This window comes from Oenanthe melanoleuca, chromosome Z, assembly GCF_029582105.1.
Source record: "Oenanthe melanoleuca isolate GR-GAL-2019-014 chromosome Z, OMel1.0, whole genome shotgun sequence".
Lineage (NCBI taxonomy): Eukaryota > Metazoa > Chordata > Aves > Passeriformes > Muscicapidae > Oenanthe > Oenanthe melanoleuca.
Window position 1 is genome coordinate 35341330 of NC_079362.1, and position 15636 is coordinate 35356965.

At 34.6% G+C, this 15636-nt stretch overlaps 1 protein-coding gene across 1 annotated transcript in view; it reads left to right on the plus strand.

Moving 5' to 3' along the window:
* The first annotated feature begins 13809 nt into the window (after positions 1–13809).
* The window catches only part of AUH (AU RNA binding methylglutaconyl-CoA hydratase), a 56565-nt gene continuing 54738 nt past the window's right edge, over positions 13810–15636 (plus strand). Inside the window, exons 1-3 of the mRNA XM_056514564.1 lie at positions 13810–14023; positions 14345–14437; positions 15338–15394. Coding sequence (XP_056370539.1) covers positions 13810–14023; positions 14345–14437; positions 15338–15394 — 364 coding nt within the window. The remainder of the gene's footprint in view (positions 14024–14344; positions 14438–15337; positions 15395–15636) is intronic.

Consider the following 15636-nt stretch of genomic DNA (forward strand, 5'->3'; position numbering starts at 1 on the left):
AATGCCAAGCAAGTGGCAACAAGTTGTTCAATTCTTTTACTTTGTGAGAATTTTGGGAGGTTTTCTGACCATTAATTAATAATTTTTCAGCCTTCCTTGGCTTGAAGCTACTGGAAATACCTTAAGATGCTATTAGTATTTAAATATGAGCAACTACTTTCAAGATTTTCCTGTGATTATTAAATAGTTCTTTAAAATCAATTGTTTTCAAATTTTTAAGTGAGAAAATTTCTAACGTTTGAAGAAATATTTGAATTTGGCATTCTTCACTGAATGACTGGAAAATGTTCATAGTTATTTGATGTTTTGTTTTGCCTCAGGGTTGAAAAAGCTTTGAGAAAAATGTTTGATTGTTTTCATCTTCATTAAGGCTCCTGTGAGAGTATTCAACTACTGAATATGTAAGCAAATTTTCAGTGTTATCTAAAAGGCTTACAGAATTACTTGCCTCGGTCAGTTTCACTAGACCATTCTCAGAGCCCCATCCAGCCTGAATGCTTTCAAGGATAGGGCATCCACAGTTTCTCTGGGCAACCTGTTCTGCTGCCTCACCACCCTCACAGTAAAGAATTTCTTCCTAAAACCTAATCTCTTCCAGTTTGAATTTATTCATCTTGTCCTGTTGCTACAGGACAAGTCCCTCTCCATCTTTCTTGCAGGCTCCCTTCAGGTGCTGGAAGGCTGCAATTATTCACTCCAAAGCCTTCTTGTTTCCAGGCTAATCAATCCCAACTCTCTCAGCCTTTCCTCATTGAAGAGGTGTTCCATCCCTCTGATCAGCTTGATGTCCCTCCTCTGGACTCACTCCAGAGTGCTCTCACACCTGCATGTCAATGTCCATCCTGTGGTGAGGACCTCCGAGCTGGACATATTGCCCCAGATGGAGGTCTCATTGTGCCATTCTCTACATCAGGAAATGGTTGACCATATTAAAAAAAAAATAAATATATATATATGTAAGAGGTTAGATTAGTTGGGTGCATAAGATGTCCCACGGTGTGATGCCCTGATGAATAGAAATGAATATTAATTTTACAGCAAGTCAAAGATTCTTAGTTCTTTTATTTTATTCTCCTGAAGAAGTGATCTGTTCATTGCAAAATGTAATTTATGTAGAAGTATAGGGACATTATATTTGCATTTGGTCACTGCAATTAATCTGTAAACTGAAAATAATAATGATATTTTTCTTGCCCAGCAACAACTAGAATGTTGTGAGGGAGTTAAAGAGGGAAAACAATTTTCAAATTAATATTTACCACTGAAGAATATTATGTAGCAAGGGAACAATATTTCCAATCTCCTATTTTGTTCTTTTTTCTATCCGAGTTTAATACTGTAATCTCATTTAAAATGTATTCTACTTCTTGCTTTTCAGAACTAGGTCATGTTTTGATAATTGCATTTGTATTCAGATGTGTGACCTAGTAAGGAGTTAAGTCTTTTTAGCTATATTTTCAGAAAGAAGACAATTAAGTTACCTTTACAGATGAAATACAATAAAGGTTAATTATGTCTTGAACAACTAGATAAACTTAGCTTTTTAGAATTGACATCCTTTGGCTTTCTTTAGTTTCTGTCAATGTCATTACATTTAAAATCCGTACATTGGTTATTGTGTAAAAATCTGTAGTATCATTTTGGGATACAGCTGCAGAAGGGAATTTTCTGGAAATTAAAAGCATACTGCATTTATTTATATGGGAATAATTTACAACTTCTTACTAAATTAGAAGAAGTAGGACTGCAGTAAATATGACTTTGTTTATAAATAAATGCTTTTAAAAAGAGCTGAAAAAATTGAATGGAGCCATTAGTTGTGGCACTTAGAACTTTAAGCTGGGGAGGAGAGAATGAAAACAGCCTCTATTTTTAGCAGTGGTTGCTTTCTCTAAATTTTTACTTAAATTGTACCAGAATTGGAGGTTTATTTGAGGTTTGTGTTTTTGTGTGTGTGTGTGTGTGTGTGTCTGTCTGGTGTTTTTGGTATTTTTTTCCTTTTTTTTCCTTTTTTTTTTTTTTTTTTATTTATTTATTTTTTATTTTTTTTATTTCAATAGTAAGAATTATAGGCCAACTTGTCCATTGCAGTATTCTGGCTTGAAGCACTTCGTTACTGATGTAAGGCTGTCTTCACCCTCAACAAATTGGGAGAGAAAAGCCTTAATACATTTTTTGTACCTATGCACAAAAAGACAGCCCTACCTAAATTAAGTCAAATGACAATGATCTCCAGAAGCCTTGTTTTTGAGACTTTGGTGAGGAAAAAAAAAAACACATAATTGTGTGTCAGATCTTCAATATATATTTTATAGGATGCCTTCTATTAAATCCATGTTGTGGTGTGATAGTATATATATGTTATCTTTTGGGATTTCAGTTGCAAAGCAGACTGAGGCTATGTATGAAGCTGGATGCAATAACCACACTCGTCAATAAAACCATTGTACTTAATAAAAATAAAAACTGAAGCTGTAGAAAGAATTTCAATTCAGCAAATACATGTAATTACTCAAATTGACTTTGGCTCCAACCTTTATTAAGTGAGAAACAACATTGATTAGCAAAGCTTTTCCAAAGAATGTAGGCATAAGTGGCCATATCCCATAAACAGGGAATTAAAATTGGAGACTTTCTTAGTTACTTCTTAAAGTTAACATGTTGTCAGGCTTTTTTTATTTCACGTTTGGAGACTAAACACCTTACTCATGGCCTGATGGAACCTAGATATGAACAAAGTTAAGAATGAATTTTTTAATAAAATACTAAATTTACTTTTTTCTGTTGATCTTGTTGCATTTTAACAAATCTTACATGTCTTTCTTGAAAACATTTGATTAGTTTTGATGCATAAGCTGTGATACAACTTTAATAAATGGTGATATTTAATAACTTTGTTTATACGTAGTTCTATCAGAGATGATTAGTTTTAACGTACTCCACTTTGAATGAGATCATCCGGAATGAAAGCACCTTGTGGTCAGTTGCTTGTGTTTGTGTTTTTTATTGTGTGCTTTTTATTTTATTCAGAGCAGATACAGTTCTATATTTAAAGACTTTTTTTCTTCTTTTGAATTTTTTCTGTCCTTCTGGCTTTCGGTCATCACCAAACTTTCAATTTATCTTAAAGAGCATACTTGTTTATCCTTCAGACAAGCATCCTCTTTTCAAAAAAGTTTCTAGTTTGACTACTAAAGACTGTGCATGCATGCATTTTTTTGATGCCATGTTATATGCTATAGTTTGGTTTTGGATGCAAGCTTTCAAAAATTGGTTTCAGAGGTCCCAAGAATGATATCAAGATTATAAAAAACTTCACTTGATTGCTGGTGTGCTAACTGCTACCCCACCTTCCCATTGTGAAGGTTTAAAAATAAGCAAGAATTATCATTAGTGAGGTCAGTGCTGTGCCTTGTTTTACTGTTTGAATTACTGAGGGTTCTGTGGTGCTTTGGTTAGTGTTTTAAATCCTGGTTTAGTAGTGAATTCTCAAGATCTACGAAATTTGCCAAACCCATCTGTGTTTGCTGGAAGTAGATCTTGCCATCAAAGATGTAGTGGAAATCCTTTGATAAGAACTGTGGATTTCTGTCCTAGGGAAGAGAGATACAGGCTATAAGTTGCATTTACTGGGAAGCTGAATGAAGTTTCACATAGCTATCGAATTTGAAAGAGGCCTAATTACAGCTAGTGGAGCTGTGCTTAACAGCCAGCCTCTAGCATCATGGGCCTTCTGTGTTGCCGACACTGTGAAATGTGGATTTTAGCACAGCATTTCACTTGCTGTGTTATGATGTTGCTTGTTTGATTAAGTGTACAGTCCTTGAGTGCCAGTATGCAGAGTGTGTTGCTAGGCTCTTGGTGGTTTTCTATTGGTAGATTTATTTCTTTTGTTGATATTGAATTAAATTAAGATAGCCTTTGACTAACTGTTGTCTGATCCTGGTGCTGCTGTACAGCCATGACAAAAATCGACATACAGTTTTTCTTCTGGTAGTAATTCCTAATGTTGTTCTGGAGGACAAGAGGCTATGCTGTGGACATGGCTCTTCAAGTTTCCTTCCACAAAGCTAACTGTACCAAAAGTAGGATGCTTCTCGCTCACATGGTTTATTGAGATCAGCATAGCCAGTTTGCACTGTATTAAAAGAGGCCTCCAGCATCACTAGCTGTCCTGGGCTTGCATTCCCTCTCAGGGGAGCCGCAATGTGCATGTTTGCTGTGTTTGTAACACTATCCTTTCCTTACCCTGTTCAGGTTTGCAATTGAATATTTCAACCTCTGAACGAGAAATAATAGTTTGTTGGCTCTTTGCTTTGCCTGTCTTGGACTCTGGCTACGTTTCTTGAATGAATTGGTATTCAAAGGGTAGCAACTCTTGCCATAGGTATTATGACACTGAAAGCACAATGTTGCTCTTCTGTCGAAGAAATCTTGACTCACTGCTTGGGCCAAGTACAAGGGTTTGACTTCAGAATTGTCAGGACAACTTCTAGTGAATACACCTTTTGCCTAGATAGGCACTGGCTTGATAATATTACTAAGTTAGCTTGTAAAAAAAAAAAGTAAAATAAAAACGTGAAATGTTAGGGAGTGTTTCTTCTGTAGTGTTCTGTGAATGAACTGTCTCGAAACTATTACTTAGTAAATTATGCTGATTTAGAAATAAAATATTTTAGCACTAAACTGGGGAATTTATTGTGTCAAACAAGAATGATAGTATTAATAGATTATGTGTTATCTTCGTACTGTAAATCAGACAGGTGGACAACAAAAAAAATGAAAACTTTATCTAATTTCATTTTCTTAACAACCAGAGATTATATTTGAGACTATAGGTGTGTGTGTATATTATATGGAGACTATAGTTTGAGTTTTATTTTGTGTGCTATTTAAGATAAAGAAAAAAACTTGCATAGAAGTAGAGTGTAAAAATGTAACTGAATTATTTTAACTCCTTTGCATTTTAATAATTCCCCACTTGATTATGTGCTATGCTGTTTTTTTGTGAATAATAAGTTCTTAAATGTACTTAGTAAGAGTTAAAATTACAAGAAACAATTTTTATTTTTCTTCAATCCAAAGCTTTCATTCATTTTTACAGAAAGTGTATTCTGGCATCTAGGTTTTACTTCATTATTGTCTTACTGAGGGCAGAATGAGCCTACAAGATGAAAAATTATGTATATGTGAAGAAACTGAAGAATCTGTTTATCTAACTGAGAGATGATTGAAATATCCAAATGATTTTCTATAGCACAAGAAAGTCATGAAAGAGTTGGTTACAGAGAACAGTAGCTGAAGGGTTTAATTAAACCACCTCTTTCATTCCCATCAGTTTCCCAGTTTCTGTTTCTATTATCAAGAATGTATGACACTGTCTTTCTTACTTGTAATAAAATACCAAATTGAAAATTTTAAAGTAAAGAATATAATATTCCTCTATTAAAGTTGGAAATGTTTTTCATTTAAAAAATACATTCTTTCTATGTCATATATGAGTGAATGATTAAAGGAGGAAACTGAGAAATTAATAGGATTGAGTGAGGTGCGATAGCCTCTGTCAAAATAAATGAAAGAAAAACTTTGTTAATACCTTTTGCTTAATAATCAGCTGTAATGTGCAGTAACCGTTTTCATTAAAAAGCAAAATTTCTTTACAAATAGTAAAAAATATGTTTTTTTTTAATGCAGCTCTTTACTGTTATTGATTGTCTGCCTGAACTTTGAAGGTATTAGAGCAAAGATAGAAATGTTCAAATCTATCAACAATTGTAGTCTATTAAGCATCTTATCTAAAGCACAGGAGTTAGAGGGTACCCAGAATCCTTTCACAGTTGAAACTGTGCTTATGTGTGGCACTGAATTCCATATTTGGACTTCAAAGTGTGGTCGTTTTTGCAGATGAATATTTTTTTTTTTTTTTTTGAAGCATATGGAGATATATAAATTAATGGAATAATCACTTTGTCATTATTTTTGCTCTTATGAGAGGTAAAGCTTTGTAACATTTAATTACTTGCCCTGTGCAAAAATGGTTTGACCAGTCTTCTTTACCCTGAAGTTCATGTAGGAAAATTTGTCAGTCTCTCTGTGCCACTTTGAAATGTTTCTTCATATGCTGGTTGGTTTTCTTTGTGTTACAGAATGGATGAAATACTTGTTGAAGTATTTTGTTTCTGTTAGCTTTTATCCCCGTAGAAGAATCTTTTTTTGATGGTAGTGCTTGCAACTGAAAATGAAAGCAAACTGTTGTAATCAATGACTTGATTACAGATTTTGCAAGGCAAGGTAACTGCCTAAAACAAAACTCATTGCAAAGGTTATATGCCATCACAATGTTGTTCTTCGGGAAAACATCCCCAAAAATTAACTCAAGATACATTGCTGTGTTCTAATTATTTTTCTGATTTCCTGTGACATAAATTATTTAGTATGTTAAATGTAATTCTGTGATTTCAATCTTCCTAGTATAAAGAATATTCCAGTTACCAGAACTGCAAATGGACTGCCTCTGCTTGCTTCTCAAGGGGCATAGTTTATGACATTTATGTCCCCTGCCCGTTTTTTTTTTTTTTTAAGATAGAAAATCTTAGCTTAGTAATCAAGAGCCATTTCTCCAAGAGACATCAAGAATTGGGGTAGTGAGGAGGTAGAAGAGAAACTTATTCTGAGTTACAAAATAAGAATATTTAGGTATAAACTTAATTATTTTAAAAACAAAATTAAAATATATTCCCAGTTATTATGCAAGCTAGGACGTAGTTTCAAAAATTGTTACTGCTGATTCAAAATTCCTATTTATGTCTGTGACCTTTTGAAAACTCTTTTATAACTTGTAACCAGACAATTTGGAGATTTTGGGTTAATAAAGAAACTCTCTAAAGTAAAAGATCTCAAACTTTTCAATGCTGGTGTAGGAATCAGCCCATAGACTTGCAGTATTATATGGGTTTAAGCTACTTTTATATATATGAAATATACATTAAAGATAAATGGCATGTAAATAAGTGCTTTGCTTTGTAATAACAAGACTAAAATTTGTAATTCCTTATTTAACATTCTCACTCTTAAGATATGACTCATTTTTCCTCTTTCTTGCTTTCCTAATGGGTGACCTTCAATTACAGAATGTATCTACAAATACGCACTTAGTGGTATTTAAACATTTTGGGGGCATGTGACCATTCTTTTCATTAATTTGAAGTCTCTATTGTTACTACATTTAAATAAATGTACTAAGAAATGGGGAGGGAGCCTTCTTATCTGTAGATTAAAGTTTGTCCTTGGTGAGGTTCTGGAACAACTAAAAGTCGAAACTAAACTACTACTGGGTACACGAGGGACAAGAAAGTCATAAAGTGTAGTCATAAGATGGAGTCAGAGGAGGGAAATGTTGCTTAACTAGTCTGACAACCTATGGTGAAATGAGTAGTTTGTTAGATGAGAAACAGTGGATATTGTCTACCTTGATTTCAGTAAGGATTTTTATAGTATCTCTTATAAAATTTTTGAAGAGTGACTGGTGAGTATGGACTGGATGAAAAGGCAGTGAAATGGATCAAAAATTGGTTAAATGAACCTGTCCAGACTCTGCATCATGTAGCATGAAGTCTGCTTGGAGGCCCCTAGCCAGTGTGTGTCCCAGGGGCAGTGCCAGGTTCAGTCCTGTTCGACATCTTTGTCTAGATGATGGGATAGAGTAGCCTCAGCAAGTTTGCTGATGATGTAGTATTATAAGGAATGGGTTGTGCTACCATTCACAGAGAACTCAGCAAGCTGGAGAAATAGACTAACAGGAATCTCAATAATTTCTGCAAAGGAAAATGCAAATAACCTCATGCACGTGGTACATGATAGGGGTAATGATATGAAAAGCAGCACAAAAAAACCCTGCAGATCTGTGTGGGACACCGAGTTGAATGTGAGATAGCACTGTGCCCTTCTGGCAAGGAAGAATAGTGGTATCCCGGACTGCATTAGGATGAGTGTTGCCAGGAGTTGAGGGAGGTGATCCTTTCCCTCTCATCAGCACAGATGAGGCCACTGCTGGAGTACTGTGGCCAGTTCTAGGCTCCTCAATAAAAGACAGAGCTACTGGAAAGTCCAGTGAAAGGCCCTGAAGGTGATAAATGCTCCAGAGCATCTCTTAGAAGAGAAAAGGTTGAGCAAGCGCAGGAGGTAATCACAGCAATATGTGACGGTGTTGGAAGGTGAAGCTAGGCTGTCTCTGGTGATGTCTAGTGACAGGACCAGAGCCAGTGAGCACAGACTGCAACAGAAGAGATTCTCCCTGAACATCAGGAAGTCCTTATTCACTGTGAAGAGAACTGAGCATTGATACAGGCTACCCAGGAGGTGGTGGAGTCTCCCTCCTTAGAGATCTTCAAAAGACACCTGGACATGAACTTGAGCAATCTGTTCAAGGTGATGCTGGTTGAGCAGACAGGCTGGACAAGGTGAGCTTCAGAGGTCTCTTTCAGCCTCCACCATTCTGTGATTTAAGGGTTTCCCATGTATTGCAGACATGTGTAGGCAGATATTTGCCACACTTTCTTAATTTGCTGAAGAACAAATTGTTGAACTGTTAATCTCTGCCTCAATTTATAGCATAGTTTCCTCTTGTAATCCATATAATACTGATAGTATGCAGGATATTTTTATACAATTCATCCTTCTGGCTTTATGTTTTATGAAATCCGTTATTCAGAAGGAAAAATGACTTGCTGGAAATACCCCCTGAAGTTGCTTGTCCTAGTAAGCTGTTCACTAATCAACGTTATTTGTCAAATAATCAGAAATGCAGATGTGGAATAAATAGCTTGGACAATCTATTTCTTTGTTCTGTGGCAATTCAGTTGTGTTGTTATTTAAAATTGAATTCTTTAGCTACTTCTATGTTAGATGGATGCTCACAGTTTTTGAGGCGAGTATGCTCTCTACTTTATTTTCTGTTTCATTCTGGGAAACAAGAATTCTGCTGTTTATAATTAAAGACAAGTCTGTGTTTTGAATCTGTTTCAGTAGGTACTAGAGATAGTGACAGGCTTCTGGTTTATATCTGAATAGCTGTTCTTACAGAAGGTTGGTTGCCAGAGGTGACTGAATTAAGAAGAGAATGGAAAAATAAGTACCTTTTTTGAACATTAATGTTATTTAGGATACAGGTATATTACTATACCTATACGTATAAGAATAGTAAGGGAAGTTAAGGTGACTATCTTTCATTTTAATGTTTTGCATCAAATGCATAAAAAGGCAGGCTTCATTTGAATGTTTGTGGATACCAAATTCTGACTACTGTAATTAGTTGAATTGAAAATATTTGCCCTAATCTGTAAAAAGTACTTCAAAAATAGAAGTTTATTATATCTAAGGGACTGTATAGAATTTTTCAATTGTTAGGGTTTGAGTGGGCTTTCATGGAATTTTCTTTTCTGATTCGTGGGAATCAAGACATGTTACTGCAGTAACAGTGCAGACCTTTTACTTTAGAGAAACTGAATTCTATATTGGATTTCAGTTCTTTTTGATGGCTCCTACTTCTTAGCTAAAGGAAGGGATTAGGAAGGAAGTACTGCAGATATTCTTCAGGTTGATTGTAACAGCTGCCAAGCTGCAAATGGGTGATTCTCATATGCTTCATTGGCACTTCAGTAGTCTAAATCTCAAAATCTTGTGTCTAGCTCAGGAATTTTTTTTTCCATTTATATGAGTATGTGGTACAGTTGCTTACAGAAAATCTTACGTGTATAAATTTGTTTAGCAAGCAAGGAGGGCAGTCCTAGGAGGTTTTGGACAAGTTCATGCATGTTGACCAGGAACGCAAATCACAAAGTCTGGAATTCTGGATAACAATATTATTCTTCCTCTGCCTGTTTCCCAGGGATCAGCATTTGTATTAGGTCTTCCTTTGAGTAATTCAGGCCACCAGCTAAAGAAAGTAGTATTTTGCCTGTTATGTGAAAGCTACTGTATATGATGTTTCATAAAAACAAGGCTACTTTCATATGTAAATTGTTGCCATTTTGGTTTTACTATATGTATTAATTCTTCAGACTTCCTTCTTTCTTGCTAACTGTGGAAACTAGGTTTTTCCTTGTTGATCAGGCCATTTATTTTTTGTCAATAATGAGAAACTGAGGAGTTGAGGTTGTGCCGAAATAAAAAATGGATGCTTAAGAGTTACTAAGGACGTGTAACATATAATTGAATTTCCTCCCAGCTATTATCTTGCATATCTGTAATTTTATAAGAACTTTCTTAATAAATTAGTCAGAAGACTAAATAGTCATTTATGATTCAGGTCAGTAGAATCCAGGCAGTTTCTGCTTTCTATTTGGGGAATGTCAGTATCCGCAATAGGATGAATCAGCTGTGTGGGTGTTACGGCACACATCTGAGAAACTACTTAGTGGTCAAGTCTTCCAGACCAGGTGCCTGTATTCATATGCTGGCCTGTTGTTGGTCATATCATGGCCTCTAAGCAGAAAGGAAATCCCTTGTTAGTCACCAGTTAGCCACCATCATGTGGAAAGTCACTTGAAGATGAAATAACAATTACCTGCCTCAGAACAATTGTGATTGTTTGAAAATACTTCCAACACATTGCATATGTTTTTATATGCTTAATTGCAAAGTTCTCCCCCTGTGACATTCTGTACTCATGGCTTAACTGTGGGACAGTTTACTTACTCAATTCTGCATCTTTCAGTAATGAGGAGTCACAGGAGAGCAGGTGGTATCCCAAGACTTCAAGATGTTGCTGGTCCGCCCAACCTAAAACTACACGTCTGTTTACCAGGGATGTATTCCTGAAGTTGAGCTGAAGGTTCACAGTTACTGCAGACTATGATGCAGATCCATTTCTTTATATTGGTATAGGTCATATTTTTTATTTTGTTTGAACTGTTTATAGGTTTAGTTTAGCTGTATAATTTTACTAAGTTTATTTTCTCTTACAGAAGTTCTTCAGTTTACCTGTTGATCACTCTACCTGTATTATGTCTTGAATAGCCAGTAAACATCCTGGTTTTGTCAGCTTCTGTGCTAAGAGATTATTCCTCAAACAACTTAATACATAAAATTTATTTTGATCTGGTTGTTCACATTTGTCTTCTCTTCAACTAGAAGTCTCTCCTCAAATATAGGGACATGCTTTTGTCTTATGTTTGGTTGTGTTGCTGACATAACATAATCTGAATTGGACTCCTTCTGTACTGTACTTAGAACCTTTCTTTTCTGAAATATAATTAAGCATTGATGTTGCATTAGGATGTGACATTTTGCTTGGGACATGTTTTATGTGCAGAATAGAACTGTTACTTACAGTTTATAGAATAAGCAGCAAGTTTTACATTAGAATAGATGTGTGAAGTAATCCTTTCTGAATTAATTGTGTGAACTACTTTGTTATTTAGTTTCCTTTATATTCCACACTTTGATGTGCTATGGTAACCCATTGAAATTCTCTAACTAAAGTTTAATGCTACTCATTACTTAGTCTTTTTAACTACTTCTAATGTTAATCTTTATATATACATGGTATACTCTTGTCTCTGTGTTGTACTCTCTCATTTAGTTCAGCTCATCTATTTCTTCTGTATATATATCTTAAACTCCTTTTTTATTTCACTGTGCAGCTTATGATTGCACCCTGAAAAACCTGTATCAAATCTAGAATTTGGCAATAACCAGTAGTAGTACAAAAATGGCCTGAAAATTATAACTTGTTATTTGAACTGTGAAAAAAATGTAGAACGTTAAAAGTATAAAATCACTAGACCTCTTGGCAAAGCTTTAAATATTTTTTTTATCACTCATAGCAAATGAGCCTTGTCATGTAAAGTCGTGGAGATTGACCTGTCTATATGTGTAATTTATTGTTCCTAAAATTTGAGTGCATACAACTCAATTAAGCATCCAGGGCATTATTTGTCAAACAGCAACTCTGTTTTTGCTATGGGCTCAACAGTTTTGGCAGTTGCATATTAAAATCATGCAGATAAATGTGATCAGGTGTCTCTTATGCTACAAAATACTAATACTACAAGAAGCTTTATCCCTGTTAACAAGTTCTAGCAGTCTACAAACTAGTTTACACTCCCAAGTTACTAGTAACATTTTTCTGAGCTAGTTTTTCTGATGCTTCACAAGGATTAATTTCTTAAATTCGTTTAATAGATACACACAAGACTATTACTGGGAATTTGTCTTGTGCCTTTGATTCATTGTCAACTCTTATGTCAGGTGATCCTTTCAAATTAATATTGTTGGGAAGCGATGATTCTAACATACTTTATCAAACTGTTTTTTGTCCATTAAATTATATTTTTTTATTATTTCATGATAGGAGTGTTGGCTGTAATTCTTGAAACTAAGCTGTTTTATAATACTCATTCTGTAACTTCCATTTCCATGTGTAATAGTCTACTTGAATTGCACCATAGCTAATTCTGGATGTTGCTTATCTTAGGAAAGTATTCTGTCTTGGAGTACTGCAGAAGTCATGCAAATAGTGCTCAAGATACTGTTTGCTAGTCTCTGATAAATGGAACGTTCATACAAGCAGTAACTGCTGGGAACTGCAGTTAACAATGACCCTGCCTTCATATTCAGGCAAACTATTTTTCCTTACCCACGGAAAAGGCATATTTCTTTAAGAGAAAGGCAAGCTGTGTCAGCTAGCAAAATTGCAAGACTGTTTGGCAAATTGGTTGTGTTGACAGGGTTATAAGTTTCTGTCAGCAACCAGGCCATGTTGGAAATGAAAGTTGCCTTTCCATATAACTAAGAAAAAGTAAACAGAGAAAGAAGAGATTTTTCTACTATTCCTCTGTCTCCTATGCCTTCTGTGGTAGATGGCAGGTATAATGGATACCTTGAGCTCTTTTAAGTCACTGAAAGAGCTCTTGCAAACAGTAATCAGTAGCCTCTTTTGGCACTGAAATTGATTCAGATAATCATTATTAATCATGATCTAAACCAGCAACCTGGGGACTTTGTTTTAAAGCATCTGTTAGAATCTTGAAAAGCATTGCTAAGTTTTTGTTCTTTTTTTAAAGACAATTGGATTTTCTTTAGTTGTTAATCATGAAAGCAGATCAATTTGCAGCTAAAATAACCTTTAATTGATTACATATTTTGTTTGTGACCCAGTGAGAGACTACAGGCTTGAATAATAATTTTCATGCTAATATATACCAATATTTATTTGATTCTTTTGTTAAATGAAGTTATCTGAAGTTTATCTGTCAGATAGGAAAAAGGCAAGATAGGTAGCACAATTTCGAATTTAGAACTAGCTAGTTTACTAGGAAAAGTTATAATTACTACATTAAATTAATAAATTTGTCATATTACCCTTCTATATTTTAAAAAGAAGTAAGTCTTTTAAAGTCTTTTATTAATAATTTTCATTTATATGTTGACAGAGTAGTTTTTTTCTCTTTTATTTCCATCTAAGACTGAATGAACTAGTCACTCAATTAGACGAAACATTGAAACAAAGAAAACACCCAAGTGTCCAGCTAATTAATTGCTTTTGACTATCTTTGAAACTAGTAGCATCAATGTACTACTGGACTACTGTTTGAGTATGTTTTAAAATGGATAGTTTGTGGTAACTCTTACATTAAACATAATTAAAGCTGTAATATACAAGTTTATTTCTAAAATGAGAATGCATTTTTCATCAAACTTTGAGTTTGTGGTAAAGAGGGATGAAGAGAAGGTGGAAAGCAGTGCTTTAAGCTGATCATTTAAATGACTCTGTGTGTCAGAACACTGATGATAAACTCTTTACAAACCATGCCTTGGTCGCACAGGCCTCTGGAGCCCTGCTACCTGTCATGTGTGCTGGCAGTATGTGCATCTGTTTGTCAAACTGAAGACTTTCCTTCCTCTCTTAAGCTGTTAGCTGCTGCTTTACAGGAGAAAAGGGGCAATAGTAATGGACACTATTGCCAGTGGTGGTCTGAGAATGTAAAGACACAGAGGCATTTTAGCTGTGAAAGCATCACATGTATGTCATACATACGTACACCTCTATCTAACCTGGGATGTTTGTATAACTACTCAGTCTAGCTCTGCTATCTGTGTTCTTGAAGTTTACTTTTCAGATTTTTGTCAAAAGGGAGCAGAAGCCAGAGAAAGATGTGCAAACCTATTCAGCCACAGAGGGATAGGGAGAATAATTTCTTTTTTGCCAAGGTGTTGCTGATAAATTTTTAGTCGAAGTGTATTTTATGAAACTTTTTTCTGTAGAATGAGCAAAATGTAATGCAATCACATTCCAGAGGTGTTCTTAATGAGATTGGTGTTAATTGGTACTTTCTTTTTTCAGCTAATCTGCCTGTACCTACTATTGCTGCAATAGATGGAACTGCCTTAGGTGGTGGCCTAGAACTTGCATTAGCCTGTGATATACGGGTGGCAGGTAGGTCTGAATACTGCTATGGAATATATGGCTATTAGTGTTATAGCTGGCCTGACTAATTCTGCTGGCAGTAGTCTTATAAAACTTACTTTGTATTTGACTTTGTTTCTAACCCATTTTAAAGGACTTTAGCAGAAACCTGTCTAAGTACTTGCTAATGTTTCATTTAAAACAACCCTGTTAGCTGGATTGTTTTGTTAAACATTTATTTGATTCTTCTGACCTTAATTTTATCAGTTTTGCCAGAAGGGTAGTGTAATTATTTTAATTTTTTTTTTTTATTTATTCTTGTGCATTTGAAGTACTCTAAATGGTCTAAACTGGGTGCAGGAAAAGAAAAAAAGTTCCTAGTGAGTGTATTATTATTTAAGAAATTAAATCATAAAAGTGACAACTCTTGTTTAAAAGAGCAACCTTGAGCTAATAAACTGTCAGAACTGTAAAGCCTATTGATGGAAAGTAAGTGCATGCTTGGTCTGGAGCAATTGCTAGTAACTTAGGATTGATAAAGTTATTTGACCTTAGAGAATAGTCTGTCACCTAAATAATCAGATACAGAATTCTACCCCATTCTAAGATGTTAAGCAATAACAGCTGTTTCCTTTTAGTACTTTCTATTTGGAAGTCTCTGTTACTCACTGTAATTGCTTACTTGCTATGTAAAAATTAATAAAGTACTGAATTTACCTTGATGGAAGTAGTTGGATCTTTCACTAAAAGCAGATCAGTTGAATCTATTTGAAGTCTTTTAAATAAACAAATGCTTTAAAAAGTGATTTATTGTTATTTTTGAAGAAAATTTAATATATTAGCAAACTTCTAGGTCATCATTATGTATTTTCTGTAGATTTTTTTTACCTCAACATTACAGTAAGATCTTGTTCATATTCTGTTTTTTAGCATCTTCTGCTAAAATGGGCCTAGTTGAAACAAAGTTGGCGATCATTCCAGGTGCAGGTATGAATGTTTTGCTTTTGCTACCACAGATAATTAAATAACAAATGTACTTTGTATTAGATTTTAAATTGTTTGTGGATTTCTGCTTATTTTTATGTTTGTATTAAGTGTTTTAGCATGTGTTACAGCTTACTGCTTGTATTATTTACCAAAATTATTAAAAAGTGTATTTCTTATTTTCAGGGACAGTCACCTGTATATTATGTTTTTAAACTAAGTCAGCATTGAATGATTCTGAAAAT